We start from the raw sequence: 21,762 nt of genomic DNA on the forward strand, positions 1-21,762 counted from the left end.
CGGGGACTTACGAGGTGACTTGCAAATATAGTTGCATGCGCCGGTTGGTGGCTGCACCCTATGGGAAGTCCCCCCGGGGACACGTGGCTGTGGTGCCCCAGGAGAGATTGTTTGAATTGTGCACACTTTGGTGTGTAGGTGTGGCAAGTTACCAATGACCAGGGTTAAGTACAGCGCGGCAAGACTTTATTGTAAGTTGTGCTACTGTATATTAATTATTAAGTGTTAATTATTATTATTATTATTATTACATGTGTTTATTTATACCAGTTTGTACAGATATAGGCAGAGCTCTGGGAAAGTGCAAACTTTTTAACCTTCTACATAGTGAAACGGTTTTTACTCGAAACTGCTCGAAATTAAAACCAGTTTTTAATCTTCTGAAACCTCTTACAGAATTCAAATTCTCCTCTTGCTCTTAAAATAAGCTAGAAGATCTAATAATGGTCACTCATCTGCCAAATTATCAAGAATTTTATAGCTACTTTACCTTCTAACCAATTTCATTCACCTGAGATGGGGTTTTTTTTTTTTTCTGTCAGAATTAAAGATCGTCCATCGTCAATAGATCTGCGAAAATTTCCAGGGAAGGAAACATTTCCAAACAAGTACCTCTGGAAAGTTGTTGCTCAGATATTTACAGTAGCAAGCTAACATGGAGACTTGTGGTACTAGTACAGAGTAGGTGTACAGCATATGAGTACAGCGTATGAGTACAGCGTATGAGTACAAGTTAAATTCCCATTGTGATGAGTAGGGTACAAAATTTTATAGTACTATGCAGGCTACTGTAATTAGCCTGTAAAGTATTAGCCCTATTTAGAACGCTAAAATGGAGATTTGTTGTATGAGTACAGCGTATGAGTACGCTGTATGAGTACAGCATATGAGTACAGAGTACGAAATACAGAGTACGAGTAAAGAGTACGCTGTATGAGTACAGAGCATGAGTACACTGTATGAGTATAATGAGTACAGAGCATGAGTACAGAGCATGAGTACAGAGCATGAGTACAGCGTATGCATACAGCGTATGCGTAAAGCGTATGAGTCCAGCGTATGAGTTCTACAGCGTATGAGTACAGTGTATGAGTACAGCATATGAGTACAGCATATGAGTACAGCATATATGAGTACAGCATATGAGTACACCGTATGAGTTCAACGTATGAGTATGTACAGCGTATGAGTACAGCATATTAGTACAGCGTATGAGTACAGCATATTAGTACAGCGTATGAGTACAGCGTATGAGTACAGCATATCAGTACAGCACATGAGTACAGCGTATGAGTACAGCGATGGATGTGTACAGCGTATGAGTACAAGTAGAACGCTCCATACAGTGATGAATAGAGTACACGTACTGTGCGGGCTAATTAGCTCTGAGTACACAGTCTTACAAACAAGTACTCTGATATATACTATAGATTTCCAAATATTTAAAGATATAATATAAACATGATGAGAGTAAAGTGAGTTTGAGTACAAGCAACCACAGTAGAATATTCTGTATATACAGTGTACAGTATGCAGAATACTTGGTATTTCCTTGTTCAAATTGATGATATTAAGTTACACTATTTATGTACATTACTGTACATAATGTTATCACATTTCTTATGATTTCCTGCGGTGTTCGGTATTCCTGACTTCCAATCTTATCAGATTCTGGGACATTTACTTTGAACAGCGATAAAGACAAAATTGCATCGAGGCGAAGGACAGGAAGGGGTTGACTGTGTTTGTTTTTCACACTGCCTGGGAGTTTGTTCCAATCTTAATAAGTACTGTAAGGCGATTCATAGGTCGTAAGTAATAACATTTTGTAATAAATACCAAACTTAAATAATTGCAACCTATGCACAAATCTAAGAGAGTCATAGACCTCTCATATACCCAGTATAGGACTACTATACATTACTATTAATAAGATGGTTAACAAGTCCTAACTGTAAACTGGTTTTTTTTTTTTTTTTCACACTGCCTGGGATTATGTTCCAATCTTAATACTGTAAAGCGTTTAATAGATTGTAAGTTATAATTGTAATTTATACCAAACCTATTATTGCAACCTAGATGCACAGATCTTAGAGTCATAGGACTCCTCTCATATACTGTATACCCAGTTGTAGGACTACATTACTATTAAATTAAATGATTAACAAATCGAAACTGTAAATTTGTTTTGTTTTTCACACTACCTGGGATTATGTTCCAATCCTAATACTGTTTGTTAAGCAATTCATAGGTTGTAAGTTATAATTGTAATATATACCATTTAACCTATTATTGCAACCTATGCACAGATCTTAGAGTCATAGGACTCCTCTCATATATACCCAGTTTTAGGAATACATTACTATTACTTTAAATGATTAATAAGTCCTAACTGTAAACTTGTTTTTTTTTCTGTTTTTCCCACTGCCTGGGATTATGTTCCAATCTTAATACTGTAAAGCGTTTAATAGATTGTAAGTTATAATTGTAATTTATACCAAACCTATTATTGCAACCTAGATGCACAGATCTTAGAGTCATAGGACTCCTCTCATATACTGTATACCCAGTTGTAGGACTACATTACTATTAAATTAAATGATTAACAAATCGAAACTGTAAATTTGTTTTGTTTTTCACACTACCTGGGATTATGTTCCAATCCTAATACTGTTTGTTAAGCAATTCATAGGTTGTAAGTTATAATTGTAATATATACCATTTAACCTATTATTGCAACCTATGCACAGATCTTAGAGTCATAGGACTCCTCTCATATATACCCAGTTTTAGGAATACATTACTATTACTTTAAATGATTAATAAGTCCTAACTGTAAACTTGTTTTTTTTTCTGTTTTTCCCACTGCCTGGGATTATGTTCCAATCTTAATACTGTAAGGCGATTCATAGGTTGTAAGGAATTATTGTAATTTATACCAAACTTATAATCGCAACCTATACACAAATCTAAGGGAGTCATAGGACTCCTCTCATATATATCCAGTTTTAGGACTACATTACTATTAATTAAATGATTAACAAATCGAAACCGTAAACTTGTTTTCTGTTTTCTGTTTTTCACACTGCCTGGGATTATGTTCCAATCTTAATACTGTAAGGCGATTCATAGGTTGTAATATACCAAACTTATAATTGCAACCTATACACAAATCTAAAAGAGTCATAGGACTCCTCTCATATATACCCAGGTTAGGACTACTGTACAATAAATAGTATAAATTAAATCATTAAATGAAATAATTTAATGATTGACAAGTCGTAACTGTAAACTTTTTTTTCACACCGCCTGGGATTATGTTCCATTCTCAATACTATAAGGCAGTCCATGGGTTTTTGTACAGTTACTATAAATACTGTAAATAAATGAAATAAATGCTTTAATTACTAATAATATAAACTAGATGCACAAATCAAAACAGAATGTACACCATCTCTCATATAGCCGGTTTTCTAGGATTACGTAGATACCCAATTCGACGACTACAAATGAGCATCGATTTGCCACATGTATAGGAGATCCATTCCACAAAGACATCACCTCTGACTAGAAATTACAGTACACTCTTGTTTATATGCTTTCAATTTCCTGTCTCTTTTTCCTGCTTTTTCCTGCTGCTTTTTCCTGCTTTTTTTATAGGAGTACAGAATAACAGAAGACCTAGATTTTTTTATTATTTCAAAAGAGCAAAGTGATACCTCTCAGGGCTTGAAAGTTCTGACAGCTCTAAAGAGAAGTCTAAACAGAATTTAGACAAACACTGGATGGGGGAATACATAGAGGAAAGCTGAGAGGTCTCATATTGTTTACAAGAACAACTTCTAAAGGGCGGTGATGAAACATGGAAGTAATGTTTTTAATAGTACCATGAAGGAAACGACCAATTTGGAAAACTGGCGAGCCATGCTGCTGGGAAGATTCTCGCATGAGTACAGTATGGTCCTATGACGAGTGCAGCATTTAGTTCCAAATTTCGTACAGATAAATATATACAAATACAATTTTTTTTTTTTAAATTCTGAAGTCCAAAACAAAACTAAATGGCAAAACGAGATAACACGTCTCCTGCGAACCTTTGTGCTGCCTGCATGACAGTTTTGTGATATATATCAAAGTGTCCCCTCAAGACAATTCACTTGGAAAAAGCTGAACATATGTGAGGTGTACAATAGACATTATCTCACATACATATAGCAGTACTTAAATTTCTTGAAATTTGCCTCCAGTTTTTCACAGAACTGATTCTTGTTTTGGAACTTTAGGAGAGTCACTGAAAACTGTAATTCTTTGAATCATCAACAATAATTCAACTCTAATGTGAACCTGCCACAAGGGTTTTGATCTTTGGATGTACCAACCACCTCAAATATGTAAAAAATTGTAAAAAGTGGTCGTCGGCAATTCCCTTTGTATTCAAATTGGAAAATTCCTTTTGCAAAGGATTCTGCTTCTAGGCAGATACTGAAAAAAGGGTTTAATTAAAGGGCAGCGGGGCATCTGAATTGTGAAATGTCCACTATGCCTTAGACTGCCCTTCTGCATTGTAGATATAAATAAGAGGGCTTAATGGAGTAGACCAATACAGTATATGGTTAACCATGATGACCGATGTACAGTACTTGTGTACAGGGGTACATATGTGTTGCAGGGTTTGCTAAATATCCCTATACAGCTCTGCACAGTAGCACATACAGTACTGTACTGTACACTGTGACCAATTGTGAATGCACACACAATACCGAAACCAGTGCAGCTAGCTTTTTTCTTCATGGGCTTAAATCTAGATACAAGTATGACAGGTTATATTTCCATGCTATGGGTCAAGAGATCTACATTATTTGCACAGTAAACACACATGATATATACATACAGCATTTGGTGATAACATTTGGCTTTGAGTACATATACTACATGTACAATGTCAGAAGGCCACAGACACAAACAAAATCTTAACTTTGAGGAGAATGAAGCCAATCTGTGACATCATTTCTGCTCTTTTCCATATTGTCATTGTTATACTGTCACTAAGATACCATCACTACTTTCAGAACTGTCACTAGGATCACTATATAGACTAACAGTAGCACTAGCGTTGGTAACCTCACCACTGTAATAATTACTACAGCTAGCACTATACCATCGGTGCTGTTGCCACTGTCACTTTGCTATATACTAGCACTACCATCAGTGTTGTCACCATGGTCCCTATGCTATACTAGCACTATACTTTCAGTGTTGTCACCATGGTTACTATACTATACTAGCAATATCATCAGTGCTGTCATCATGGTCCCTTTGCTATACTAGCACTATACTTTCAGTGTTGTCACCATGGTTACTATACTACAGTATACTAGCAATATCATAAGTGCTGTCACCATGGTCCCTATGCTATACTAGCACTATACTTTCAGTGTTGTCACCATGGTTACTATACTATACTAGCAATATCATCAGTGCTGTCATCATGGTCCCTTTGCTATACTAGCACTATACTTTCAGTGTTGTCACCATGGTTACTATACTACAGTATACTAGCAATATCATAAGTGCTGTCACCATGGTCCCTATGCTATACTAGCACTATACTTTCAGTGTTGTCACCATGGTTACTATACTATACTAGCAATATCATCAGTGCTGTCATCATGGTCCCTTTGCTATACTAGCACTATACTTTCAGTGTTGTCACCATGGTTACTATACTACAGTATACTAGCAATATCATAAGTGCTGTCACCATGGTCCCTATGCTATACTAGCACTATACTTTCAGTGTTGTCACCATGGTTACTATACTATACTAGCAATATCATCAGTGCTGTCATCATGGTCCCTTTGCTATACTAGCACTATACTTTCAGTGTTGTCACCATGGTTACTATACTACAGTATACTAGCAATATCATAAGTGCTGTCACCATGGTCCCTATGCTATACTAGCACTATACTTTCAGTGTTGTCACCATGGTCACCATACTATACTAGCACTATCATCAGTGCTGTTGCCAATGTCACTTTATTATACTAGCACTATACCTTCAGTGCTGTCAGCATATACTAGCACTATCATCAGTGCTGTCCCCGTACTTTTGTTTTGCTACAATGGGCGTTGTCCCACTGTCACAATACCACTGTATACTGGCAATACCTTCAGCATATAAACTGTCACCACTGTCACTTTACTATCAATCCAACCTTGCTGTTACCACACCTTTGTATTGCTACAATGGATGCTGTAACGACTGTTACTATACTGTACTTTCACTGCTGTCACCTGCACTGTTATTTAAATATACTACACCTAATGCTGTCACACCTGTCACTATACTATAACTAACGTCAGTGATGTCCCAAGTCTCACTACCATCACTTAACTGTCACTATATATACTGACTTATTTCAATGCTGTCTCCACCCCTCACTTTGCCGCTACCAGCACAAGTCATTCGCAACACGATACCATGATTCAAACTCAGATTGCATCGTTAAAGAAGACTATACTGACATATATTAATTACTACATATATTCTAGATATAGGTTTGGGGGCCACAAAAATCCTTGTACCACATTTTAAACTAAAATTCTCACAATTTTCTATGATCTGAACTCTTACCAACTTTGAATACAATTTGCTGTCAACAAACAGGGTACCTGCTATTAATACGGCATCTCGCAACCACAAACATTATATGATAAAGAGGCCAAGTAAACTTAAATCACAAAGAAAAGTAAAATTTAAAGCTCTATATGAATAATATAGAATTACTGCTTGTCAAAATCTAATCAAGACAAATTAAAAGTTGAATAGCTGAGATTTTTTTTTTTTTTTTTAAACAGTGAGGTGTGAGCAAGGCAAACACTGCACTCACACACACAAGTTAAGTGGTTGTTCACTGCCTATAATAAAAAAAAATTAAAAGATTCTGTTAATTAAATTAATGTTCATTACAAGTGGACAATACATACTACAGTCAGACAAAGGGTTTTGGATTTATATAGATCCTATTGTACAAAACTTTCAGTGCAGATGATTAACCATTGTTTATTTACACAACTACTTATTAACCTAGCTTATGTATCAGGAAAAACAAAAGAATGCTATCATTCCGTACTAAAAATACTAGTAAATCATTTGAAAATCTGAGAGGTACAGTACGCAGGTAAACAATCCTAGTTTTTGTTTTTCCTTTTTACTTTCAATCTGAACACTTGTTTACAAGAAACAGAAATTTTACAATTTTTTACAAAATTTACAAGCTCAAGGTTTACGGTACACTTTTCATCCTGTTTGTTTGCAGTCCATCACGCTCGAAGGGTTTTGGAACTAGTTTTTGAAAGCTACGGTAGCAAACCCTTTCAAAGGGGTGTTGATCCGTACAATATTGTAAACAAACTCGCTGTAATACTGAGATGTCGTTCCTCACATAAATGCATTCAAACTTATCGGTCTTGTTTGCTTTTCGCGCGACGCACGGTGTCGAAAAACAGAGTACCTACAGAGACACAAAAACATAAGTTTACCTTCAGAAGCATGGGTGCCTCTATCACGTCGCTCCGATACAGAGAACGATGTTACCAAAGACCTCGCGCTCAGATGTGACAATCTCTAAGCTTAGTTGTAATTTACTCACATATTTCGGTTTCGTTGCGGTTTTCGTCTCGGTGGGAGTTGATGTATCTGGCTCCATGGTAGGCTCCTTAAAGCCTATACTCTTTATATGTTCAAACTGTTACTAATCTATTAAGCTAGTCGAGCATGTGCACATATGTATGTATATACACTAAGCCTGCACTGTCTGTCTGCCTACTACTGCTGCTGTGACTCTAATGATATCCAGGAAGCAGTTTACTACACACAAGCCAGGCACACAAGGACTGGACTGATTAGATTCTGGTGTTAGTGTGCACACAGCAGTCAGGGCGGGTTGGACAGAATCGACTGTGCTGGGAAACACACAGTACAGGCAGGGGCTTATAATAGAAACCCTAATGGAAAGCTTGGAATGCAGACTGTCGAATCCTGAGCATGCAGCTCCGAGGGGCTCTAGCAATTATAGCAAAAAGTGCAGGAATAAAAAGAAGGACTACAATGTCAGCCAATGAGAGCTTTGTATTCAGGTTGATATTAGGTTACAGTTATAAATATTGATAAAAACTTGGATGTGGATAATGGACTTGTATACAAGAAAGATGGAGCTCTAGAGGAGCCAGGTTTATTGTGGTCAGCGGGCAGATGGATGAGTTTATTAATTACAGGGTAGCTGGCCGAGAAGAAGCAGGAAAAGTGCTGCTGCTAATTTGATGGGAAGGAAGAGAAACATTCTCTTTTTAGTGATGAGAAACGCTGTGTTTATCAGCTGGCAGGTTTATTCAATCTGGTTTTCGTTGGTAGAAATCTCCATCCCAAAGTCATCTGCTCTTTACACTAGACCATTTTAAAATGTGTAAAATCACACTGCTAACAAGCTCTCACTGAAAACTTGTTTCTTTTAATTTTTCATATTTGCAATTAACAAAAGGTTATGGAACTTTTACTTGTCTTCTTTTTATTTTGACAATCAGCTTTTCTTCTTTTTGTTAGTTTTTTCTTCATTTGTTTTTGTTTTAAATTTTTGTTTTAATGTCTTTTTAAAAAAGGTTTAACTATTTGGGTTATTAATGGTTGCATTTAACAAAAGGTTATGGACCTTTTATTTGCCTTCATTTTTTGGAAAACATTTTAGCTTGTCTTCCTTTGTTAGTGTTTTTCTTTCTTTATTTTGTTTTAATTTTTTTTTTTTTTTGTCTCTTTAAAAAGGTCAACTATTCCATTTTTTGATGGTTAAGGTTTAACATGAATTTTCACCCAACAGCAATGGCAATTTTCACAAAACTAGCAACTAGTGTGTGTTATAATAATGGTCAGGTGCTGTCACTGCATCAGAAAGAGCATGAGAAGTACTACGATGCTAAAAAACAATTTATATACAGAATCTAATTTTCAATAGAAAGAAGAAAAGACTTTGAATGTTCTCAATTTCAGCCAATGGCAAGTCACTTGAAATGACAGCTTTCATGCACCAATATTTTTTCTACATATCATTTCCAAAAAATTCCCTCCCCATCACCTACCACCTCCCTCCCCTCTGTTGTTCAACTCAACCCCTCCATATTTCCAAAAGCATTCAGTCACAGCCTTTTGACACCGAATGTAGGTGTTGCAGGTAAAGTAAGGAGGCTTCAATTGTTTTCTTAACTGTAATAATTCCCAATCATGCAGTGTGATTGAATGAGTTCACTTAACTTTTTGTAGCATGGCTCTTATAAGACACCATATATGAGTAGTTCCAAAGTGGTGGCGCTATTTAACTTTCTGATTTTGAAATCTGATGCTCAGGGAAAGCTTGACAAGACAATTTTATCCTCATAAATTGTAAGAGATGTGTCTGTCACATTTGGCACACATCAGTTATAATATTTTACTGGGATGGAGTCATATTTGTAAAAATATGGTATGATTCAAACAATTCAAACTAATCAGAGATAGAAATCTCCCTGATAGGACATATGATCTGGTAAAATCTGCTATTAGCTGTAGTATAAATTTATCATCAGTACATGAAAAGTAGTCAAATAAAAGGAACAGTGAATGTTCCAAAATTCATACCCCCCATCAACAGACTCTTCCCTCACTCTGTGGTCCAGTCCATTCTAGTGCAGTCTAGTCCATTCCAGTTTGTTTCATATAGTTTAGTCCAAGTCAGTCCAGTTAAACTCTCCCCAACGTCCAGAAACGATATAAAAAGTCACATCCCAGAGAGGCACTTTGGAATCTTTCTTAAAAATGTTAAGACACTAAAGTTTGCGGTCATTCTGACGATAAGAAGGGTTTGCAATAACTCAGAACGGAACAGGAGAGAAGGAAGCTTGCTAGGAATCATGAAACAAAAATTAATCACAACATCCGGACCGGTTCAAACAGTGAATCCGGACTAATTCCATATTAATAGCAGTCAGTAGTTATGGTTCCACAGAAATATGGATAGACAAAAATGGGAAAAGTAATTTCAGATTTCCCACTTCTGACACCACAAACTGGAACAAACATGGCAGCTCCCTCTCTATGGATATTCCGTTACAGAATACTGTAGGTGGCCCGCCCGCAATATTCTGCGGTCCAGAGGTTTTCAAATTATTCCTTCATGCTGCCCACAGAAACACCAGTCTCCGAGCAACTGGTATTTTAATAACCAACCATAAATTCACCGAATGACCAAGAAGAAAAACTGTGAGCATTTATTTGGTGTGTTCGAATGTATGTGTGTGCCTGCTTGAGATATATTTTAATAAGACGAAACAGATGGACAATTTATGCTCATTGAGAACTAGTCCTGGCATACAATGTTCCAGTAATATTTCGTGGGTGTTGCAATATCCTTGAAATGTTTCAGCCCTGGTTACAAATTTCCTTTAATCGATTTCGATTTCGTGCCGACTCCTGCTTTACACACCCTTCCGTACATACGTGGCAAATGGTCATAGAGTTTTCTGAAATTTTCAGAGAGTTCTAATGAATGGCATTATGACCGGAGCCTCTCTTGCCAATAAACCAACCACGACGTCTGCACTTAAAATTTCCTATGATATGTTTTAACCTGAGATGTTTTTTCTCGAAGATATTTTCCGTTGGGATCCAAATAAACCTCGCCCATGAATATTTAAGCTACGATCATCATTGACCAATACGTAATGCAACACCATGATTGATTTGTGTAGATTGTCTATGGCAGTTATACCAGGGAGCTGTTAAGAGTCCAGCTCGTTGGTGGTACCAAGTTACCATCTCGACGTTTTGAATCTAATTTTAGCAACGGCTTATAACTAAACCTGCATCTCTGATTGATTGAATTCAAACTAGTTGGTTGGAGGAACTGTATGCGATTAATGTTAAATGTATCATTTGTCGAAGGACACTTTTCTCATCATCTGCAAATGTCCTTAATTACTCCCAAATTAACACTTTTGGCAGGGAAAAAAAACTTGGCTAATATCTTAGTTTGCTGTTTTGTGATTGATATGTAAAAAACTTGATGGACTTGTCATAAAGTGGAAAACGGAGACAAAACGCAAGCTGCGGAGATAATTTTCTCCTTCGATCCAGCTGGAAATACGAATCCTCTCCAGTTCCAACAAGAGTTAAAATTTACCGAGAGAGATGACCCCGATAAGATTTAAAAGACACCTACCTGATTGCCAAAACGTGATTTCTTGGCGGGATCGGCTTTCTTGATGGTGAAGTTTTTCTTGGGCGGACTGTCCGTGCTATCTTCCGATTTCTTTTGAAAGAGGGCAAACTTGGACATGTCCAACCGATTGGTGCTACCGCCCCCGCTCTTTGGAGATTCTCCATCGCCACTCTTTTGATATTTGGATAGTTTTGAGTTCTCCAACTTTTGGTTGCTTCGTCGGGTCTCCGGTTGGAAAGGTTCATTCTCTGTAGATAAAAATGCAGAAGTTTGTAAATGAAACTGGAACGAACAGTTAACGTCTCCGTATATTCAAACGATTCTTACGTTTGTATGCCTGTCTGTTTGTTTGTCTTTCCTTATTTTGGTTGGTTGTTTGGTTCAAATATATATATACATAATATATGTAAGAATGTCAACGTTTCAGATACGTAATTTAAGCAGTTTCTCTGTATACTGTGATTTCCTTTTGAAGTGAAGTTCTCAACAAAAAAAACGTGAATTATACAGCAACGAAAATGTCAAAATGACAGATAGTGACTTTTGACTGCAAATAATCAAAGACTGAATAATGAATAATGAATGCACAAAGAGACAGGATGACTTTTTGACGATGTTTGAGCGAATTTTCTTCTAAATGCGACTGTCGCAATCACCCAGACGATCAAGACTGAATATAAGTTTAGAATTACCTTGTGGTCATAGTTGGCTTGCAGTATTACATGTTAATTCATCAATTACACCAAAAGCAAAAATTCAACAAAATTTGGGTGAAAAGCAGAAGGTTTATATGGTACTGACACCTTGATTGCCGCTTAAAAGATGATATATATATTTGCACTATGAATGACCACATTTTGTGTATTTCTACTACATACATGTGATCTATTCTTCTACGCTTTCTGTCCAAAATAAAAAAAATTTTTCTGACTTCCCACTGTTAAGTAGTACCACAGACAGAATCCATGATCTAAAATCAGTTTTAAATGTAAACTATGGTCAGTAACACTTCACAGCAAACATAGAAGTCCACCCTGCCCTACCTCCAATCCCCTCCCCCATCCTAACCCGCTTCAAACCCTTGTCATCATCGTACACACAATAGGAGGACATAAATACAGTAAGTCCTCTCAAGAAAACAAAAGCAAAAGTGTGTATAATTCGGGTATTGTTTTTCATGCACACACGAAAATACGATCAAATCGTGCAACAGTCAAGACTGATAGTGCTGGAGCAACTTTTGTACAAAATTACAACATCGAAAGGGAAGGTGAAACAAATGAAATATTTTGTTAGAGTGTACAATATACAGTATATCGAAAATAAAACAAATAACTACAGTAAATAAAAAAGATTCTCTAACAGAAGACAAAATGACTCTTATTGTATATATGAGGACATGCGTTATCTTTTTTTTCTTTGTAATTTAAAAGCTTATAAAGTTTAACCTATTACTAATACTATCAAATATTCATATATTATATATATATATTCCCTTTGGCAGATTACATACAATGAAATACAAAAAAAAATTATAAACTTATGACAGTGATAAGTTCAAAAAAAATTTCCTTTAGAGAAGAACTATTTTCATCTTTTTCCTGGCCCCCCCCCCCTGTTTCTCGTCCTTTTTTTTTTCCTTTTGCTTTTACTGTTTTCTTGTTTCCTTTTTTCTTTCAGGTTTTAAATCCAAATACTGTAACTACATAACTTTCTGGCCAGGGACGGCAGTTTACAATCGTTAGCGTTTTCGACAGATTACAATACAGACACAAAATATGCAGACAAAACAAACCAACAGTTGGTCAGTTTATGTGAAAACAAACAAAAAGTTGATCTTAAGTTTAAAGTACTTGTCTGTCTGCAAACTACACAAAATCAACATCCTGTTTCTGTATCGAAATAGGCCGCTTGTGACAGGTGAGAGGCTCAATCACAATTGCTTTCCAAACTTACACAGAAATCGGTCTCAGTGACACGCTGTTTACATACAGTATGCAAACACCAGCAAAGCCCAATGTAGTGCACGTACGATAGCACAGAATACAATCACAGGATTTTAGCTCAATTTCAGTGTGTTGAGGACACCCCCTCCACCCCCTTCCCCCCCCCCCCATATCACCAAACACTTGTACACATAAAGTATATTTACAGACTACATTGTCCACTGACTAACCACTCCAAAAGGATTGCAAGTTTTCTCCATTTGGGTAAAATTTACGCATCACAGCATGTAAAGTTCTGTCTTTGAAACCCTCACTGTGATTTCAAAATGCATATTTGTCACAATCCACCACCCCTACCCTCCCCCTTTCACTCAGTCTCCCACCCCCCACCCGCCCTAGCCTCAAACCCTCCATCCATTTCTCCAGCATATTACAATTTGAAAGGACAACAATTTTGACCTGTCGATTCAATAACACGATTTACCGATTTGTTTCGGTTACAAGTTTCCTTCAAGATCCCGGTTCACAATAATTATACGTTATCAGACCGGATCATGGCCAGTCTTCTCAAAACATGTGTCATTATCAAATACTCTTGTTACAATTGTTCTACCAAAAATAGGATTCACCAAATCCACTTCCACTCCCCCCACCCCATTCCGCCATCCCCAGCCTCCCTCCTTCCAATACCAAGACAAAACCCTGGCTGTTTCTCCACCATATTTACAGTATGAACAATAACTGTTTATTACATATGTAACAATATTAACCTTTTCGCTCGGTTACAAACCTTTGTCATTATCTTCCTTGACCACAATTTTGCTGGACTGGAACATGGCCAGTCTACTCTGAAAGGACGACATCTTCAAAGACGTTCTGGTAAAATCAATGTCAAATGTCAAATTTTCCGAGATCTTATTCAACCCACGGATTGTTAATACTGCTGTGTGAAAAATGTCTCTTAAAAAGTTCCGGACTTCCCCAAATATTCTCTTCTCTGTATTTTTCTTACGTGTAACTTATAGTTCTAACTAGTTTCTTCTAAAACGGCCTGCATCTGGGCAATCTATATTTCTCTGTCAAAAGAAGGGAAAATTCTGGGAGTATTACAATTTTGCCTTTGATAATTAGTGAAAATCAGTTTGAAGGAAAACAAAAAGGCCCCAGGGAAACTTAAGACCGTGAAGAAAGTTCAAGGAGCAAACTATTGCATTTATGTACTGTGCATATGGTACAACGACCTGGAAACAGAAGTTAAAACTAACAGTTCTAAATCTGACCACAGAATACTTCATCCATTAAACAGGAAAATCCATCATCCTTCCAAAGAATATTAAAGGGTGTGAAGACTCGCGCACAAAGAAACGTCTCATGCCGGTAATCTGACCAATTTTCGAATGAGGTGTAACAGAAGTGTTAGACAATAGACACTGCCTTCGATCCCAGAAAATAGACACACAGCTTGCTACCGTCGGTAATTAGACACTAGTGTACGGTCAATACATACAGCTGCGGTCAATACCCACAGCACAGTGTACAAACGATACAGCGATGGACAACTCAGGTCCAGCTAAAGGTAACAAGGTATCACGTTTTATTACTGTCTGCATTTTGTAGCGACAAGCACAAAACTTCACTTGCAAACAACGGAAAGTTAACTTTTTCAGAGCGCGGCACGTGGTTTGGGGCGAGTCTTCAATGCCTTTAAATGACAAAACCAGGTAATGGGAATCCCAAACAGGAACAACTGCATACTTGAAAAAAAGCTCAGCTCCAGCAAAGAAACATCAACCGATGAGATCTGAAGAAAGATGTACGAAAAACAGCGACTTTCTCACGAAGGAAAGAAATCTGCCAAAACGATCAAGATTGTTACCTCAATGCAGGGATGAGCCCGAGGTAAAAAAGAAATCACAGAACTTTGCAAAAATTGCGGTATAGGCTCCAGTTCGCGTATGCTACAGTGTGTTAGGATAACAGTTTTTGTACCCGAGGTAGATAAGAAATCACAGCTCATGCCTGTCAATGAGACCGATGAAAAGGAAGATACTTCTTGAACCTGAACCACACCAGGAATCTTGTTTTATTTTACATTCCGAGAAGAAACAAACAACATGTCTTACGGTGTAAACATGTCCAACAGACCAGCACTATTAGCGATCTTAACAATCTTACACCGGTTGGCTAATAAGACGGACAATCCAGTTGTGTTAACTGTACAGTTCTGCTATTCAATCTCAAGGTTGCTTTAATTGAAACTCTGAAACAATTAGAATCAATTTAGAGAGCTACTCTAGCCATTACTTGTTTTCTTAAGTGAAATAATTATTTGATTAGTTAATTAGGTTCAAAACAATCGCTGTATGGGACATGTACTTGAAAATTAGTATAACGATGGTCCTTGAAAAACCAAGATTGATATTAAATCAAAGGGAAAATGGCAAATTAAGATTTATGGATTCATAAGTAATATATATATTGCAGCCCCCAAAATATAATATCTGACATTTTGGTTATATCAAATGTCCTCCATATCAAGTTATTGTGGACTTGTTCCTGGATTGGACACTACAATTCTGCTAATTATAGATATATTTCTGTAGTTCTTTTTCTTTCAAAAAATGCAGAAATCATTTTAATAGTAAAATAACATTAGTATGCTATCTACAGTACTATATCCAAAGTACTTTGTTTACAATTTTCTTTATTCCAGCCTAAAAATCCTGAGAACCTTCAAACAACTTTTTGGTATAGTTTCTTTGTATCTTCAAAACGTTATCATGTAACTAATGCAAAAATCCAATTAAAAGGATGAAATTTAAGCAGCCTGTTGCTTGCTTACAAACTGTTTTTGTTGATCATTCAGCAGGATGATCTAGTTACCACTTTTACAATTTCTGGCATTTTTTTTTTGGGGGGGGGGTGACATTTTGGATCAAAGTACTTTCTAAAAGCTTGTAATTTAGTATAATACCTTAACGACAGATGTACAGTAATGTAACATGAGACTACAAACCAATGAACAGGAAAGAATTCACTCCATCAAATTCACAGAGATCTGGAGTACATTAAATACCATCTGGTCCAACCTTCAACAAAACAGTCCAAAACAATCCCAAAATGCGAAAGATTCAGACATACGTACTCCCGTACATCATGGATCACATTAACTATAGACCGCTCTGCTTGCGTGCCTTGAGACAAATAATTTCAGTAATTTGCTGACCTCTTGTTGGTTTTGTTTGTAAGTTTTGTTAATTTTTCTATATAATAAGGAAAAAGGTACTCTAAGATGTATGTAGTATAAGGTGTAAATGTATTTTTAGTTTTTTTTTCTCCCCCCCCCCTCCACTGTTCACTGCATTCCCTAGGGGGACAAAATCATGGAAACAAACTTTTTGGGGGGTTTCTTGCCTAGGCAGTACTTACGGATATATATCCTTGTTAACCAAATTTGAATGAGGATTTTCAGATGGATATATCTGGCTATTTATTATCTGAAATTAAACCGTACTGCAGTCAGGTGTTACGATAACCACACACAATATACTGTACATATAGATGTGTTAATTCTAACTAGTACTCTTTTCTTATATCATACAGCAGCAACCCTAAGGATGAGATGTATTTTATATTAATCATTGGTATTCATTTATTCATTTATTCAGTATTGATCATATTCATCATATCTGAACTCATCATGTGAATAAATTAAGGTCTCACAATTATTTCACCTTACTGTACATGTGAATGTAATTCCAACAACTCATCAAGACACACGCACACAAGACACACAGACAACCAGACACACATAATGATGAGATATTAATCCCATAAGAGACCTTCACAACTTTGTAGTGCATTCGTAATTACAGCGTTGTCAACAATTCTTTTCTTTAATTGAGACCACATGTGGCAAGATAGTTTTATAATTTGGAAAAAAAGATTTCTAATGGCTCCATTGTTTTAGCAACTGGTTACGTGTGATTTCAACTTCTAGACTTATTATTCCTGCGCTCCGCCCATCGGATCACCTCCCACCCATCGCCAGTCGGAATATTCCACTATTAAGTAGGGGTGTTCTTTATTTTGTGTACAATCTAAAACAGTGTAAAACAATCTAAAATGTTCAAAATAATTTGAGAACCACACTTCACATCCCTAAGCTATTTTAATTTAGTGAAATAATTATTGATATTATTATCAATCCCTCACCTTATGCCAACCTTTTAACATTGTTAAACTCGACGCCGACCTGTATCTAATGGTATGGTCCCAATCAAACAACCCGCTATGAATGGGACATGATCCCCAGCCCATCTTGGGATGCAAAATGGTCAATGCGTTAGATTTTGTTTGGAAAACTTGAAAATGAAAGTCAACATGTACTCTCCCTTTGCCAGGTGAAAAAGAAAGTGCCTGAAAATAGTCTGCATAAATTGATCCGAAGTTAAAGGATGATGTTTAAACACAAAATTTAATTTTGATTTGCTTTAGCTCCTTCTAACAAAAAACTGCTATCAGTGTAGGTTGTATTTCTATACCACTTTTTGACTTGTTTGAGAAATGACCCTTCAAGCATCTTCGATGTTCTTCAATTATTAAGTGACTGTATATTTAGTCTAACACACACACACACACACCATTAGGGTCATTGTGGCATTCGAATCAAATCCGAAAATCGCTCCTTTAAATTGTCATGAGCTTCTGTAAAGCATTTAAACACTCGCGTGTTTACAAGGTCTCGTAATCTTGATATTATCCACAACCACAGGGAAACTGCAGGAAGAGGAACTTAGACCATGGGTCCTAATCAGGAAATGATAATACAAAACAAACAGAACGTATGGGGGACAAGTAGATATATACCATGATATAATACTACCTTACTGGCTCAATGTTATATGCTGTAGCCTGTATGTACTGTAGCAGACATAGACACAAAATACTACATATACTGAATAGTATACAATATAAACTATATTCCTCATTCCCTCGTAATATAAAACAAGAATGCATGGGGACAAGTAGATATACCATGATATAATACTACCTTACTGGCTCCATGTAATATGCTATGTAGCAGTACTTACATCTATACGTGTACACACACAAAATACTACATACTGAATAGTATACAATATAAACTATATTCCTCATTCCCTCATAATACAAAACAAACAGAACGTATGGGGGACAAGTAGATATATACCATGATATAATACTACCTTATTGGCTCCATGTAATATGCTACTGTATGTAGCAGTACTTACATCTATACTTGTACACAGACACACAATACCATGTATACTGAATAGTAATACCATTTAAACTATACAAATTAGTTACACACTTGAAACAGCTTTTGAGGTGGAATTTCACCTAAAGTTCCTCATTCCCTCATAATATAAAACAAACAGAATGCATGGGGGATAAGTAGATATACCATGATATAATACTACCTTACTGGCTGCATGTAATATGCTACTATATATAGCAGTACTTACATCTATACTTGTACACACACACACATCACCCACAATACCATATACTAAATAGTTATACAATATAAACTATATGAATTAGTTCCACACTTGAAACAACTTTTAAGGTGGAATTCACTTCAATTCCATTAAGAGTTTACCTCACTGGTTAAACCTATTAACAATTTCCTTTAATAAAGAAACTGGCAAATTGCTTTTTGCATATATATAAATATGTGCATGATTTGTATATATGTCACTTAAGTACAACAATATCTAACAGTGCTAGGCTATTTTACCAATTAAAAAGGATAAGTAATTGTAGGCCTACTGCACATTCATAACACAGAAAGGACCCCTGCCGAAGTTTAAAGTTTACTAAATGCAACATGTGTCTAAAAGTTGTTGTTTTATTTAAGTAAATGTACCCAGTTTACCCTAGAGTTTATGAAAGTATGAGTAAGAGTAATAAGTTATATTAGTTACCAAAACAAGAGATAGTTAGCTTGTATTTGAAACAGTCAAGACTAGGAGCATGCACAATGTCTGATCTTTTAATGTGCGGGGGAAGAAGGAATATTTATATATTTAAATTCTTTCTAGCGTAGGGAACTTGGAAGTGAAGATCATGTTTATTTCTTGTATAATTAACACTTTTTGTCGGGATTAGAATGTCTTTAGGGATTAGATTGTCTTTATCAATGGATACAAGATTGTTATTGATTTGATGAAGCATTTGTAGACGTGTGTGCTTTCTTCTTGTTTCTAGCAGGGGCCGATCTAATTCCTCAAGCATTAATTACTGTATGTGTCACACTGGATTTGTAAGAAGTTGTCTGCCATACAAAATCAGATATATAGAGACAGAGTATAAAACTGTTCAACCAACCGAACCGAAATCAAACCTGTAACGATCACAAAACGGTTGAGACTCTCATTAATCCGAATTAAGAACACTGTCTTCCAAAAAAACAAAATTCATCTCAACACCTGTGACTAGTCACAAAATCCAGAAATCAAACTATGCACAAATATGATATAACATTGCAATTAACCTTGAACTCCATTAACGAAACACTATATATAAATACATATATCTATATATAGCTCCAGAAAGGAAGTGAAACAAAGCAGAATAAATAAATCCAAAGGGTGAAAAAATAAAGAGAAAACCACTGCAGAGAGGCGCGTCTCAGTTCCTGAAACAATATCCCGACAGAAAAAGAAATTTTCTTTCGCTCGATTCCCATGGAAACAAATTGAATGATCCTGCACATATATATATATATATTATATAGAAACTATGAATATATATATTATACCAAGACACGATGTGACAGAATAGAATATCTCACTACAGCACAGTAGGTTTATTACTGTATAGCTAATGCAGTACACAAGTCCCATACAGATGTGACACACATATAAAGCATATAATAGATCTATCTAGAGCCTATCACCAACATATCACTACCTATATATATCTATGCACATGTATACAACCTTCATGGGTGTAGATCAAGCCTGGAAATGCACACAGATTAACACTGTAATGTCAGTTTGTATGTATATATATACCACACTACAACCTTACTGTGTCAACAACACTGTTAGATAATTCACAGATATCCTGAGCACAATGAATCATATATGTAACCATGCCCCTATAGTGGGCTACAATCTATTTAGTACATACACACACACTATACAACTTTCTTTAACAAGAGTAGTAGTTCCCCTCTTTATCAACTTAAATTGTTTACCCTCAACCACCACATGCCTGATTACAAAGCTTCTCCACTAAGCCCCCCTTTATGGATGTTTACTGGAGTGCTAAACACAGCCAGTGACACTTAACCTGCTCAGTTAAAATTCACTGAATATTTTCCCCTTCTTGTTTTTTGTATTATTCGTCATCACAAGGCATGTCTTTCATAAACCCTGTGTGTGACACGTGCGTTCCGCTTGGTGGCACATCAGTGACTTTTGGTTGGAAGTCTGTAACTTAAACTGTGCCAGTCTATACACAGCATGTTTCTCTTTACAGAGATACAGAGATATATATATATATATACTTTACATCATGAAGTCCTAATCGTCAATGGTAGTTGGCTACTTTTGAGCAAAAATTTTCCTTTTTGGAGAAATTAAATATACTAGTTCAAACAAACAAGATCTTGGGGGGGGGGAGGGGAAACAGTATATATGTAAATGTTATTAAAGTTATAACATAGCCAATACTAAAAAACCTAATCCACTCAGGGATCAAATACTGAAAGCTGAACAACTGTTATAGTTACATGCCTAAAACTATATGAATATAAAATTACTTGACAATATGTATATAACTCAATTATAATTTCTCCACACATACTATGATAGATAGTAACACTAAGGAAAGATCCACTGGATCAAATACTAAACAGTTCCACAACTAACTTGTTACATGCCCTAACACTATTTACTTGACAATATGTATAACTCAATTAATTTCTCCACATTTACTATGATACTCTAGTAACACTAAGGAAAGATCCACTGGATCAAATACTCAAAAGTTCAACAACTAAATTGTTACATGTCTAAACCTATATGTAACTCAATTAATTTCTCCACACATACTATGATATTCTATTAACATTAAGGAAAGATCCACTGGATCAAATACTAAAAGTTCAACAACTAAATTGTTACATGCCTTAACCTATATACATACATTAACTTTGACAATTCAAGCTCTCCACATGTAGCTATGATACTATGATACTAGGAAAACAAGGAACGATCCCCTGGATCAAATGCCAAACTTATTGCATATACTTGTTTATACTACTAAACTAAGGCATACATATATATGATCAGGTGGATCTTCGATCGTAATATAAATGTGCTGAATTCATGCCAATACTTCAGTGTTTCATAAAAATATACTATAACTAAATATACATTGAAGTAATTATGAATGATCCTATGGATCAATGATATTACGTAACAGTGTATAAAACAACATACACGTGCAGGTCAATGTAGGCTTTACTATACATAGAAAGGCAAACATGTGGGAATGATCCAAAACAGATCAC

General features: G+C 36.0%; 1 protein-coding gene across 4 annotated transcripts in view; it reads right to left on the bottom strand.

The window, feature by feature from the left end:
- Positions 1-21,762, bottom strand: part of LOC139983171 (uncharacterized) — an 86,341-nt gene that overhangs the window by 44,057 nt on the left and 20,522 nt on the right. For 3 of the 4 annotated variants that reach the window (XM_071996550.1, XM_071996549.1, XM_071996552.1), the window contains one exon: positions 11,251-11,498. The exons of the other annotated variant lie outside the window; for it this stretch is intronic. In XM_071996550.1, coding sequence (XP_071852651.1) covers positions 11,251-11,498 — 248 coding nt within the window. The remainder of the gene's footprint in view (positions 1-11,250; positions 11,499-21,762) is intronic. 4 annotated transcript variants of the gene reach the window in all.

Source organism: Apostichopus japonicus, chromosome 16 (genome assembly GCF_037975245.1).
Source record: "Apostichopus japonicus isolate 1M-3 chromosome 16, ASM3797524v1, whole genome shotgun sequence".
Lineage (NCBI taxonomy): Eukaryota > Metazoa > Echinodermata > Holothuroidea > Aspidochirotida > Stichopodidae > Apostichopus > Apostichopus japonicus.